Source organism: Aquarana catesbeiana, linkage group LG08 (genome assembly GCF_042186555.1).
Source record: "Aquarana catesbeiana isolate 2022-GZ linkage group LG08, ASM4218655v1, whole genome shotgun sequence".
NCBI lineage: Eukaryota > Metazoa > Chordata > Amphibia > Anura > Ranidae > Aquarana > Aquarana catesbeiana.
In genome coordinates, this window is record NC_133331.1 from 187467259 (window position 1) to 187479936 (window position 12678).

At 38.3% G+C, this 12678-nt stretch overlaps 1 protein-coding gene across 3 annotated transcripts in view; it reads right to left on the reverse strand.

Annotated features, from left to right (window-relative positions):
• GRID1 (glutamate ionotropic receptor delta type subunit 1) overlaps positions 1–12678 on the reverse strand; it is a 1972711-nt gene that overhangs the window by 417406 nt on the left and 1542627 nt on the right. For all 3 annotated transcript variants that reach the window (XM_073596722.1, XM_073596723.1, XM_073596724.1), the window contains exon 9: positions 1478–1579. In XM_073596722.1, coding sequence (XP_073452823.1) covers positions 1478–1579 — 102 coding nt within the window. The remainder of the gene's footprint in view (positions 1–1477; positions 1580–12678) is intronic.

Here is a 12678-nt window from a genome sequence, read left to right on the forward strand (position 1 = left end):
AGGGTTATTGTCCTGCTGGAAGGTGAACCTCTGCCCCAGTCTCAAGTCATTTGCAGACTCTAACAGGTTTTCTTTTAAGATTACCCTGTATTTGGCTCCATCTACCTTCCCATTAACGCTGACCATCTTCCCTGTCCCTGCTGTAGAAAAGTATCCCCACAACATGATGCTGCCACCACCATGTTTCACGGTGGGGATGGTGTGTTCAGGGTGATGTGTAGTGTAGTTTTCCACCACAAATAGCTTTTTGCTTTTAGGCCAAAAAGTTCAATTTTGGTCTCATCTGACCAGAGCACCTTCTTCCACATGTTTGCGGTGTCCCCCATATGGCTTCTCGCAAACTGCAAACGGGACTTCTTATGGCTTTCTTTCAACAATGGCTTTCTTCTTGCCACTCTTCCATAAAGGCCAGATTTGTGGATTGCACGACTAATAGTTGTCCTGTGAACAGATTCTCCCACCTGAGCTGTGGCTCTCTGCAGCTCCTCCAGAGTTACCATGGGACTCTTGGCCGCTTCTCTGATGAATACTCTTCTTGTCTGGCCTGTCAGTTTAGGTGGGTTTGCAGTTGTGCCATACTCTTTCCATTTTTGGATGATGGTTTGAACAGTGCTCCGTGAGACGTTCAAAGCTTGGTATATTTTTTTTTTATAATCTAACCCTGCTTTAATCTTCTCCACAACTTTATCCCTGACCTGTCTGACGTGTTCCTTAGCCTTCTTGATACTATTTTTTCAATAAGGTTTGCTAACAAACCTCTGAGGGCTTCACAGAACTGAGATTATATGACCAACAGGTAGACTCTATTTACTAATTAATTGACTTCTAAAGGCAATTGGTTCCACTAGATTTTAGTTAGGGGTGTCAGAGTAAAAGGGGCTGAATACAAATGCACGACACACGTTTCATAAATTTATTTGTAAAAAAATGTTGAAAACCATTTATCATTTAACCTCCACTTCACAATTATGTGTCACTTTGTGTTGGTCTATCACCTAAAATCCCAATAAAATAAATTTACGTTTTTGGTTCTAACTTGACAAAATGTGGAAAATTTGAAGGCACTGTACGTAAATTGCTGGTGCTATATAAATGCCTATAATAAATAAATGAATAAAATAAACTTTTAGGAAAGGGGCAAAACTAGAGGGGTTTCTTATAGATGCATACTTTTATTTTCTAAACTGCATTCAAAATATGAAATTGATAGCTATAAGAAATACCTCCACACCAGTACATACAGTACCAGCTTCCTTTTTCAGAACATTAATCCAAACAATATAAGGCTGCATATCTGTTCAAACAGAGCTTGACTTGGGTGAAAATGTAGAAACAGTACAAAATATAGTTTTTATTGCCACATTTTTATGTAGTCTCTCCTACCAGAGAAGAGGAACAGAGAAAATCAAAGCACTGTCAAATTTTGCACAAGATGAAAAATAAACATTTAGCTGTTTTGTGTTTTGCAGTACCATACCAAGATAGTCACCACTTTCAGCGTTAATCCTTGTAGGTCATTGTCAAGTCGCTTCTCTTGCAGGCTTCCATTAAGGCCTCTTATGGAATCCCAAGTTGCCAGCTGAAACAATAGCAGAATACATTTTCAAATGGCATTGCTAAAGACTTAGGAACAATAAAAACAATTCCTGCAATATCTGGAAATAGAGTAACAGCGGCATCTCGGAAACAGAAACTTGTCATGTCAGTTATTCTCAAGGTGCTGAGAAAATTTAAATAGATGTAGACTCATTGTACCCAAAATAACCTGTATTACTTCTGTGTCATGTTCCGTAAACAAAAGACATCAACTGCGGATGCCATAGTAAATATTCCTGCACCAATGTAATGCTGAATGCATTTGAGAGCAGCAAATGCATATGTATGGGAAATAAGGCTGACTACAGGACAAGTAATGTACTCATTTCAGTGAGAAAAACAGTATGCTATTACAAAACAAAAATAAACCACTGAACATAATAGCATATTTTGCTTGGTTTTCTGTGAAGATGAATTGAATGAATTTACTTTAAATAGTACAGGTATACCGCCTATCCATATTGAAACATATGGCCAAATTTCAAATGATTTAAGTAGAAAATGTGGTAAGCAAATCAAAATATAACAATTTTCAACAATTAGAGTGTAAAGAGCTTGTGATTTAGCTAAAATTTTATATAGGTATTTGTAAAAGGAAAAATACAGTAAAATACAGATATGACCCAACCCAAATCTTTCAAATAATGAATATGGACACTCATGTCCTGGTTGGCACAGGGATAGGTGAAAACTTTAGACGTGTGTGCATACCAATTCTAACAAGCAAATCTGACAAGCACTCAGATTAATTTATAACTATAGCTGAGTGAATGAGCAAAATTGATTTGCAGGAGGTTTGGTGAACCCATCGAGAGGTCAGACAACTCACATCACTGAACCATACTGAAGTCTATGGAAGTTGAATCCTGCTATTTTTTCTGGCCATTTTTAAGGATACTTTGCAAGCTATTGGTAAAAAAGAAAAATCTATAGCTAGCATGAATGACACGCACCCATACAAAAAAACAAAACAAAAAAACTGTTCAGCTGGGGGAAGGCTTTAATTGTGCTTTATGAGGAAACATTGCAAATACACAAACCCTTTAAATAACATGTTTGGGGATGCCTTAAAACTGCATGGAGATACTGCTGTGCAGTATGGAATTGTACAATGAAACCCATTAAAAGTGGCATTAAAAAAGTGCTACTGTCTCAACATAACAGATACCAAGCCAGCATGTGTTTGTAAACAGACCAGTCTGGGATCCTGGGTGACGTCACTGGCTAACTAGGGTCATGACCCTAGTTGGTCAATGACATCACCCAAGATCATTGGCCACAGTTTACAAAAACAAACTGAGAAACTGTAATCTTGTGGAGGTAGTGCAACAGGGTTACATCATGATTGATGCTGGATCTACATCGCTGGGGGATGCAATCCCGAGCCACCGTGTTTACAAACACAAACCGAGGCTTTGCATTTTGCTGTGGTAGTGCAACAGGGCAACATCTTGATTAATCACTGGATGACTTGTTTGACAATGAATTTACATTAGGCAACATTGTTTACATTTTTTAATTGACATTTTAATAAAGGGACATTTTTGTTGCATTTACATTTATTTACATTTATATTTTTATATTTTTGTTGCATTTACATTTATTTACATTTATATTTTAAGGGGAATGAGTATAAAGGGGTACTAATGTACCCTGCACTCATTCCCCCTGATGGTCCTTATTTCTTTAAGCACTGTATTTATAATTGATTCAGATTCTGAAAATTCCCCTTGCAAACTCCCACAACCCTTTTGGTGGACAGGATGTGGAAATGAGAACCTCTTCCCCTTGACATGGGGACAAGGTGCCGTGAAGGGTGGGAGGCTTGACTACCAACTTAATGTTCAAAATCACATGGCCTGGTATGGATCAGGAAAGAAGGGGTTGCATGTTTACTTCTCTCCTTTTCCTGGTCACCCAGGTTGCATGCCTTGATAAGGGTCTGATATAATATTTTAAGGGGGGCCTCATATAATTTTTTCCTTAAAGGCCCAATGCACAAAAAGAGTTTGATCCCAACCCAGCCTGTTCACATCTGTGCAACCCATGACCCAACAATGCAGTCCCACTGAGCTACTACCCCAAAATAACAGAACCTCAACTGACATCTGTTTAAAATCAAACCTCCAGGGGATGTTTGGTGATGTAATTGACCAAATAAGGTCATGATCCCTGGCTTGTTTGTTTAAAAATAGAAAATAGCCAGGGATCTGCAATTTAGTGGTGGTTATGCACTGCTAAATGACAGCTCCTTAGCTGGTTTATTTACAAACAGCAGCTAAGGATTTGCACCAGTGAACTATCCAAAGTTCACATGTTAGTATGCTGCTTTGCTGAACTGGAAATAGACTTTAATTGTGTTGCACTAAAACTCATTGCTATTTAAAAGGTATACAGGAGCAGAACAATTGACAGAACAGTACATTTCCCAACTCCCTCTCCAACTAGTCAGCATAAAATATATGTATATATTTCTGTAAAGTAGAAACTATCTTATCGTTGTGCTACTTCTTCTTTCTCTGGATAGTCACAGGGCCAGGTCTAGGACAACCTGGGCTCAGAGAAAACTGGTTGAATGATGCTGACTGAGGACATCTATTGGCGGAAAAAAATGATGAGGAGGAAAACTCTGGATTACAAGAAAATATTGAAGTAAAAACTGGTTTTGGTATTTTTAGCTTTTTACTGCCAACTATCTCAATCTCTGGCCAATACATTTCCAGCCATTTCAAAAACAACAAAGATGCAATTCATGATGCGGTCACCACTGTTCAGTTATCTATATCAATTAACATACTAGCTTTACCATCACATCCAACACTTTCCTCTTTTGACTCTGTCACTACAGACAAAGTTGTTAAACTTTCCTCTGACACTCACCACACCACTAGTCCGCTGGACCCTATTCCTAAAAAATTACTCTGTGCACCATCTTGCTCTATCCTATGCTCTCTTACACGCATATTCAACCTCAACCTCTCTACTGGTATCTCCCTCTTCCCTCTGAACCATGCACTGGTCACCCCCATATATAAAAAGCCCTCACTGAACCCCACCAGTCTGAACAACCTAAGACCCATCTCCTAGCTCCCATTTACATCCAAAATCCTAGAACTTTTAGTCTACAACTGTCTGCACTGCTTCACTCACAACATTTCACAGAAAGTGCCCTTCTAAAACAAACTAATGACTCACTAACTGCTAAATCTAATGGCTACTACTCATTATTCTTCCATCTGCCTTCAACACACTTCTGTAAAAATAATGATTTTTTTTAGGGCTTCCATGGAAATACTGATGAAAATGTATAGAAAACAATAATGAAAAAATAATATATTTGACTCTTATGCAGCTAGCTGTATATCAAATACATTTTATTACATAGAAAGTACAAAGACACACAAACACAAGTTTCCCAAAGGTGACTCCAGCACCCTTTTTTCCTACAAACTGGGAAATTCTACTGTCTTTTCCATCCCCACAATAATAACTCATCCAGTAGCCAGAAAAGAGGTATTGACGCTCCAAATGGCAGGCTCAACTACAGGGAAACATAGTAGGGTGAAACAAAGTGGCCAAAACAAGGCACTAGCCTTCAGGGAGTGTACCTTTTAATGCATGTCAAAAGATCAACCAAACCACAGCATTAAACTGTTTCTAAAGCCTAAACATTTTTTACCTTAATGCTAGCCTTGCATTAAGGTAAAAAATGTTTAGGCATTGATTTTGCGCCCCCCCTCCTTATACTTTCCTGAGCACTCATTTGATCAGCACTGTGCACGTCTGCAGCTCTTCTCTCCCCTCACTGGCACCATTGGCTCGCAGTGCTGTCAATCAAAGCCAGTGACAGGGGAGTGGGGGACAGGGCCGAGTCCCACTGTCTGTGTCAGTGGACACAGCCGCCAGGAGCACCAGTAGAGAACCAGAGAAGAGGAGGTTTGGGGTTGCTTTGTGCAATTCCATTGCACAGAGCAGGGAAGTATAGAAAAGTTTATTTAAAAAAAATCCTTTACAATCACTTTAATAATAACTTACAAAATTTCAAAAAGTTACAACTATAACTCCTCACAATGGAACGGGAAAAAAAAGAATTAGTATCCAGAATGTGTAAGTAATATGCACATGTATAGAATGTGTGAGTAATATATAGACTAATAGACAAGACTAATGCCGCGTACACACGGTCGGACTTTTCACCTACAAAAGTCCGACAGCCTGTCCGACATACTTCCGGCGTACCTTCGGCGGACTTGCGGCAGACTTTCTTACGAACGGACTTGCCTACACACGACCACACAAAAGTACGACAGCCTAGTACGCGGTGACGTACACCAAGTCCGACGAGACTATAAAACGGAAGTTCAATAGCCCGTACGACACCCTTTGGGCTCCTTCTGCTAATCTCGTGTTTATCTCGTGTTAGTAGAAGTTTGGTGAGAGACGATTCGCGCTTGTGAGACTCGTATTTTTCAGTTCGTTTTAACTGTTGTTCAGTCTGTGCTTGTGAGGTTTGTATCTGCTTTTCAGTGCGTTTGGTCAGTTGGCATTGAGAAATCTTTGTTTTATTGGCCGCTCGTTCCTGATTTTCAGGTCGTTCTTCACAGGCCTTGCTGTTCTTCAGTGCGTTCTGTTAAGTGCGTTCTGTTAAGTGCGTTCTGACCAGCCGACCGTTTTGAAACCATGTTACCTGTACGTACTCGTCGTCGAGCTCGTGCATTGTATGTGTTTGGTGCTGTAGTTTATTCTTCAGCCCAAGACCAGTCCATGAACAGGGCGAGGAGGAGTTCATGGACCAAGAATTGGTTGCTTCAGCGTGACCAGTTCTGTCACATGCCTTTGCTCCGTGAGATCCGTGAGAATAATCCTGAGGATTTCAGGAACTTTCTCCGGATGACGGACCCCGTTTTTGACCGTTTGTTGGCTTTGCTGACCCCCTATATCAGCAGGCAGGATACCTGCATGAGGCAAGCCATCACTCCGGAGCAGAGGCTAGTTGCCACGTTGCGGTACTTGGCGACAGGGAGAAGCCTGCAGGACCTTAAGTTCTCGACAGGCATCTCCCCCCAGGCTCTGGGTATCATTATCCCAGAGACCTGTTCTGCCATCATCCAGGTCCTGCAGAAGGACTATATTAAGGTAAGATATTTTTCTTTTATTAAAGAAAAAATAAAGAAACAAAAAAGTGTAGCGCTATACTGTATCAGTTAGCAGCATCAAAAATGTGCTAGGGTGACGAACAGTGTATACCAAAAGTTATATTAGACCATATGCGAAAGTACAGTGAACCATTAAGAAATCTAATATTCCAAAAGGGACATCTGTTCACATATCAGTTATACTTTATCGGTTAACACCATCACAATGTGTCAGGATGACAAACAGTGTGTATCAACAATTGAATTAATATTTGACCTCATACAAGAGGATAGTACATCCGTGAGAAATCCAATATTCAAAAGAGGACCTCTGTTAGCATATCCTCTATAATAAAACAATGTGAATCAAATGTGCATCACACAAATTAAAAATCATACATAAGCATGTGTGGATAAGAGTAAATAATAAGTCTCTGAGGTGGGGACAGTTCATATAATCAAATGGAGACTTCTTGGAGCATAGGTATCTATCTCAAAATGACATTTGTTGCTGGATTCCTCCAGTGATCAGCCTGGTGTAATAATATAAAATGCCCTTACCGGACGCGGTGGACTCACAGGCCGTACAGCGGTGAGTCATACGAGCTTGAACCGTGTACCACGGTAGAGTTATAGTTGTTCCTGGTCCACCATCAGATGATCTTGATAGAAAACTCCAATCATTCTTTTATTAGCATCACATGTTCTTTTATGTAATCTTTGATAATGTAATGTATTTCTTGCTTCAAACACTACTTACCATCATTACAATATAGTGTGAATGTCCCCTTTTTATCCTCACACATGCTGGATTTTTTTCCTGTTATTTTTTGTCATGCATGTATATTTTCCTTCAATAACCTCCCCAGCATGCAGTGATGTGAACATATCTACCTAGTCTACTCATTTTGAATGTATTTTGTTTGAGTGTATTTAGTGTGCTTATAATTAGCAATTAGCTAGATTTCACAACCCCCCCCCCCTAAACTCACTCCAAATAGTGTGCTGCTAATTAGCAATTAGCTAGATTTCACAACCCCCCCCCCCCCCACCCTCGTAAAAATTTGCTTGAATGTTCTGTGGTGTTGATTTGTCTCAAGCAAATATATGTTGCACTTTGCTAAATGCATGTGCACTCTACAAGTGCATTTGTTCCAGTGCTTTAGTAAATGAGCAGAAGCTCTGCTGATTTCCATCATCAAATCATATGCAAGCCTCAAAGTGTTTTCATTAATTGCCCTTGCATGTGATTGTGTACTCCTTGCAACATGAATGCCTTTTTACATTACCTCATTTACTGTAAGCTGGTTAGCAACTGCACCTGCAGAGTGCGACAACTGCAGTCTTGTAGCCTTTTTAGTCCCTAAATTCCTGCGTGTCCTAAAAGTAATCTTTTTTAGGGATTTCACAACCCCCTAAAATGTAATCAATGTTCCATCAGAGGGGGTGAGCAATCTGATAAGTGTGCCTTTCCATATTAGTTATTCCAGAAGAATTAAATTATTTAATGTTATACTGATGCTGGGGACTAATGTTTTAATTGTCTAATTTTCTTGCAATGTTAGCTTACAAATTAATTGATTTTGGTTTTCTTGTTTGATTCCCCAGTTTCCTTCAACGCCACAGGAATGGCAGACTGTGGCATCCCATTTTGCCAGCCGTTGGGACTTTCCCAATTGTGGAGGGGCTATAGATGGGAAACATGTCCACATCGTGCCACCACCCCATTCGGGGTCATACTATTTTAATTATAAGGGGTTCCACAGTATTGTTTTAATGGCGGTGGTGTCGGCACACTATGAATTTTTATATGTGGACGTGGGGAAGAATGGCCGGATGTCGGATGGAGGAGTATTTGCCCAGACGGAGTTCTGCCAGCGTCTCCAGAGTGGTGGCCTGGGATTGCCATCTGATGCGGATAACGTGGAAGGACTCCCCTTTGTCTTCATTGCCGATGAAGCCTTCGCTCTCAGCAAGCACCTCATGAGGCCATTCCCCCAAAGAACCCTCACCCCGGAGAGGAGGGTTTTTAATTTCCGGCTGGCCAGAGCTAGAAGAGTGGTTGAGAATGCGTTTGGAATTCTGGCCAGCCGGTTCCGCCTGTTTCAAACAGCCATTAATTTGGTGGAATACAAACTTAATTTTATAATTTTATCGTGCTGCATTCTGCACAACTTTTTAAACAAACATTCTCAGAATTATATAGGCACAGTTGGGCCTGAGGCCGGACAAATAGATGCCAACCTTACGGGCCTGGATACTGTCCGTACTGGCTTGGCCCCCCAAAGTGCCCGTCAAGTTAGACAGCAATATGTTAATTATTTTATGGGTAGGGGGGCCATTGCAATGGGCCAGGATATTTAATTTTTTACAATAAAAAAAATATTGATGAAATCTTGCATTATATTTATTGCTTGCCTTTCTTTTGGGCTGTCTCCTAGGTTATGATCGAGCAGTTGTAGTGCCAACTGTATTTTAATTTTAAATGTCTAAATAAGCTCCATTGCCACTGTAAACAACTTTTTTACAATTATAACCAAACTGATACTGAGCATTGAAATAACAAACCACACATTTATTTAATTCCTATAAGGAGATGTTTTTATTAATGGTTGTTATGCATTCAGTTCTGCATTTAGTATAAAATGTTCATAGACAAAAATATAATGATCTCTTAATAATTTTGCAAAATATAATTAAATTTAAATATTTCTCCCTAATCCACAAAAAAATATTTTTGGCTTTTTGATTTTCGCAAACAGGCTTTTTTTTTTTTTTTTTTTGTTTTTAAAAATCAAGTTTTTTATTTTTTTTGGTTTTTTTCAAATCAAGTTTTTTTTCTTTTTTTTGGGTTTTTTTAAATCAAGTTTTATTTTTTTTTTGGGTTTTTGAGAAAATCAAATTTTTTTTTTTTTTTTTTTGTTTTAAAATCAAGTTTTTTTTTTTTTTTTGTTTTTTTTTAAATCAAGTTTAGTATTTTTTTTGGTTTTTTAAAATCAATTTTTTTATTTTTTTTGGTTTTTTTAAAATCAAGTTTAGTATTTTTTTTGGTTTTTTAAAATCATTTTTTTTATTTTTTTTGGTTTTTTTAAATCAAGTTTTATTTTTTTTTTGGGTTTTTGAGAAAATCAAATTTTTTTTTTTTTTTTTTAAATCAATTTTTTTTTTTTTTTGTGTTTTTTAAAATCAAGTTTTTTTATTTTTTTGTTTTTTTTAAAATCAAGTTTTTTTTTTTTTTTTTTGGTTTTTGAGAAAATCAAGTTTTATTTTTTTGTGGATTTTTTAGGTATTTACGAGAAACAGCCCTCCTTTTTTAAATTGGGTTAAACAGCCATTTCTGTTCAGCCAAAAAAATAAAGAGAAGGCCCAGAATGGGGTCAGCAAAACAGGAAATTAAGGACATGATTGATGTTTTGGGGTTTCAAAAAGGGCATTTAGATTCGACCCAAAACATCAATCATGTCCTTCATTTCCTGCTGCATACGATCCAGCCGATTACGCATTTCATCGATGTCCTTATTCCAGGCCATTATTTGACCAATTAGCCGTTGGGCACTTTCTGAGGTGAAATAGTCACTTCTTGTACCTAAAGTGGAATGAAACCAAAAAATGTATTTAGAAATATGCACACATACATAGTTTACCTTACCATAATAAAGCTGTTGTCTCAGACACTGACCTGGTGGGGTGCCCATGTAGCATAATTCCTCCACATCCTCGGGGGTGGCACTGTTGCTTGAATCAAGCACAACCAGATCCCCTAAAATAGAGTAGACAAATTACATTAAACAAAAGGCAGCCATGCATAGATTACCGTAAGCTGGTGTGTCAGACACTCACCTGGTGGGGTGCCCAAGTCGCCCACCTCTCCTTCCACCACATCCTCAGTCCCAATCATGTTTGGCTTGGGGTGGACTGTCTTCTTGTTGGCTGAGTGATTTTTCCCCTATGTGAAACAAAAAATTATTAATCTACTTAGCACACAGATATTTTAGTACATAGTAATTTTCCAACATTTGTAGTGAAGTGGTTTGTGTAGAGTTCCTATTTTACCTCAATATTTAAAATTATAAAGACATATCGTATAGATAGATATCTAGATATCAATATCTCAAAATATAGTTAATAATCTTTTGATCTCTCTCTCTCTCTCTATATCTGGAACAAAATCTCTAAATATCTAACTAAATGTAAAGAAAAAAAAAAAGCTAAATTAAAATATTCCAAAAGAATGTTTTACATTTCTATATCTATCTATCTACCTATCTCTATATTTCTCTCTCTCTCTATATATATTTTTCTCTCTCTCTCTCTCTCTCTCTCTATCTATATATTATATATATATATATATATATATATATATATATATATATATATATATATATATATATATATATATATATATATATCTATCTCTATATATATAGATATAGATCTATATCTATATCTATATATATCTATAGATATATATATCTCTATATATATCTATATATATATATATCTATATATATATCTCTCTATATATATATCTCTCTATATATATATATATATATATCTATATATATATATATATATATATATATATATATATATATATATATATAGATATATATATATATATATAGATCTATCTATAGATATGTAACGAGGTTTAGTAAAAGATCGTTTAAAACGATGAACAAAAAAATCGTATAGGAAGGAAAAGCACATGGAGCAGTATACAAGGTAATAAACACAAGAGAAAAACACGACAAGTACTTACTTTTTTTAAGAACTTTCCGGATACGTCTGTATTGATCCGGCTCCCTGAGTTTCAGGTCAGACCATCTTTTTCTAAGTTGATCTCTGGAGCGCTGGACCCCAAAAGATGCCTGCAAAGTGTCCACGACCTTCGCCATTATTTTGGCCTTGCGCAAATTTGGCCGTGCGTACGGCCCATACTTCCCATCATAGTCGTCTTTGTGAAGAATGGCCACCATCTCCACCATCTCTTTAAAACTCATATTAGAGGCCTTAAATCTAGGCCTCACAGATCTTGATGTTCCGGCCTCCGGGCTGTCTCCACTACCTGAGGTCGTCAACATATCAGGTGTCTCCGCCATTATTTACCCCACTACGCGCCGTAACAAAAAATGGGCGGAGAACATGAGTTAATTTCGAACGTCAGGGGCGGGCGACGCAGGCGGAGTTTCACACATGCGTAGTGTATAAAGAGGGCCCTTGCGCACGTGTCATACGTACGTTCTGTGCGTCGAATTAGGGGGCGGAGAACATGAGTTAATTTCGAACGTCAGGGGCGGGCGACGCAGGCGGAGTTTCACACATGCGTAGTGTATGAAGAGGGCCCTTGCGCACGTGTCGTACGTACGTTCTGTGCGTAGGTGATAGTGGACCAGGACGTTACAAAACGAAGGTAATTTTAAATATATTTTTTTGGGGTTTTATGGTCATGACTTTGTAGCAAGCGGCCTATATGGCTTGATAGATTGATGAGGCCTACATAGGGAGAAGATGATGAGGGGTTAGCAGAAACCTATAATAAGTGTTTTTTGTCTTGTGACTTTATCTTTTCCAGATATAATGAATCCCCTATTTAAGGATCCAGAGTTCCTTACAGCTTTTATTTCTAAATATCGAGAGATGAGGAATTTGTGGGAGGTGAAACACCCTCAGTATTATGCAAAGCATGTGAGGAAGTCAACGCTGGAGAGAGCTCTGTCCTTTGTCCAGGCGACCATCCCGGAAGCAACAATGGAGACATTGCTCAAGAAAATTGGGGTCTTGAGGAACATGTATAAGAGGGAGCATAAGAAGATCCAGGAATCAAGGAGATCAGGAGCATCAGCAGATGATGTTTATGTACCCAGGCTGTGGTACTACAATCAACTCCGTTTTCTTGATGACCAGAATGAAGCCAGGCCATCACTTTCAACCCTTCCCTCCACCC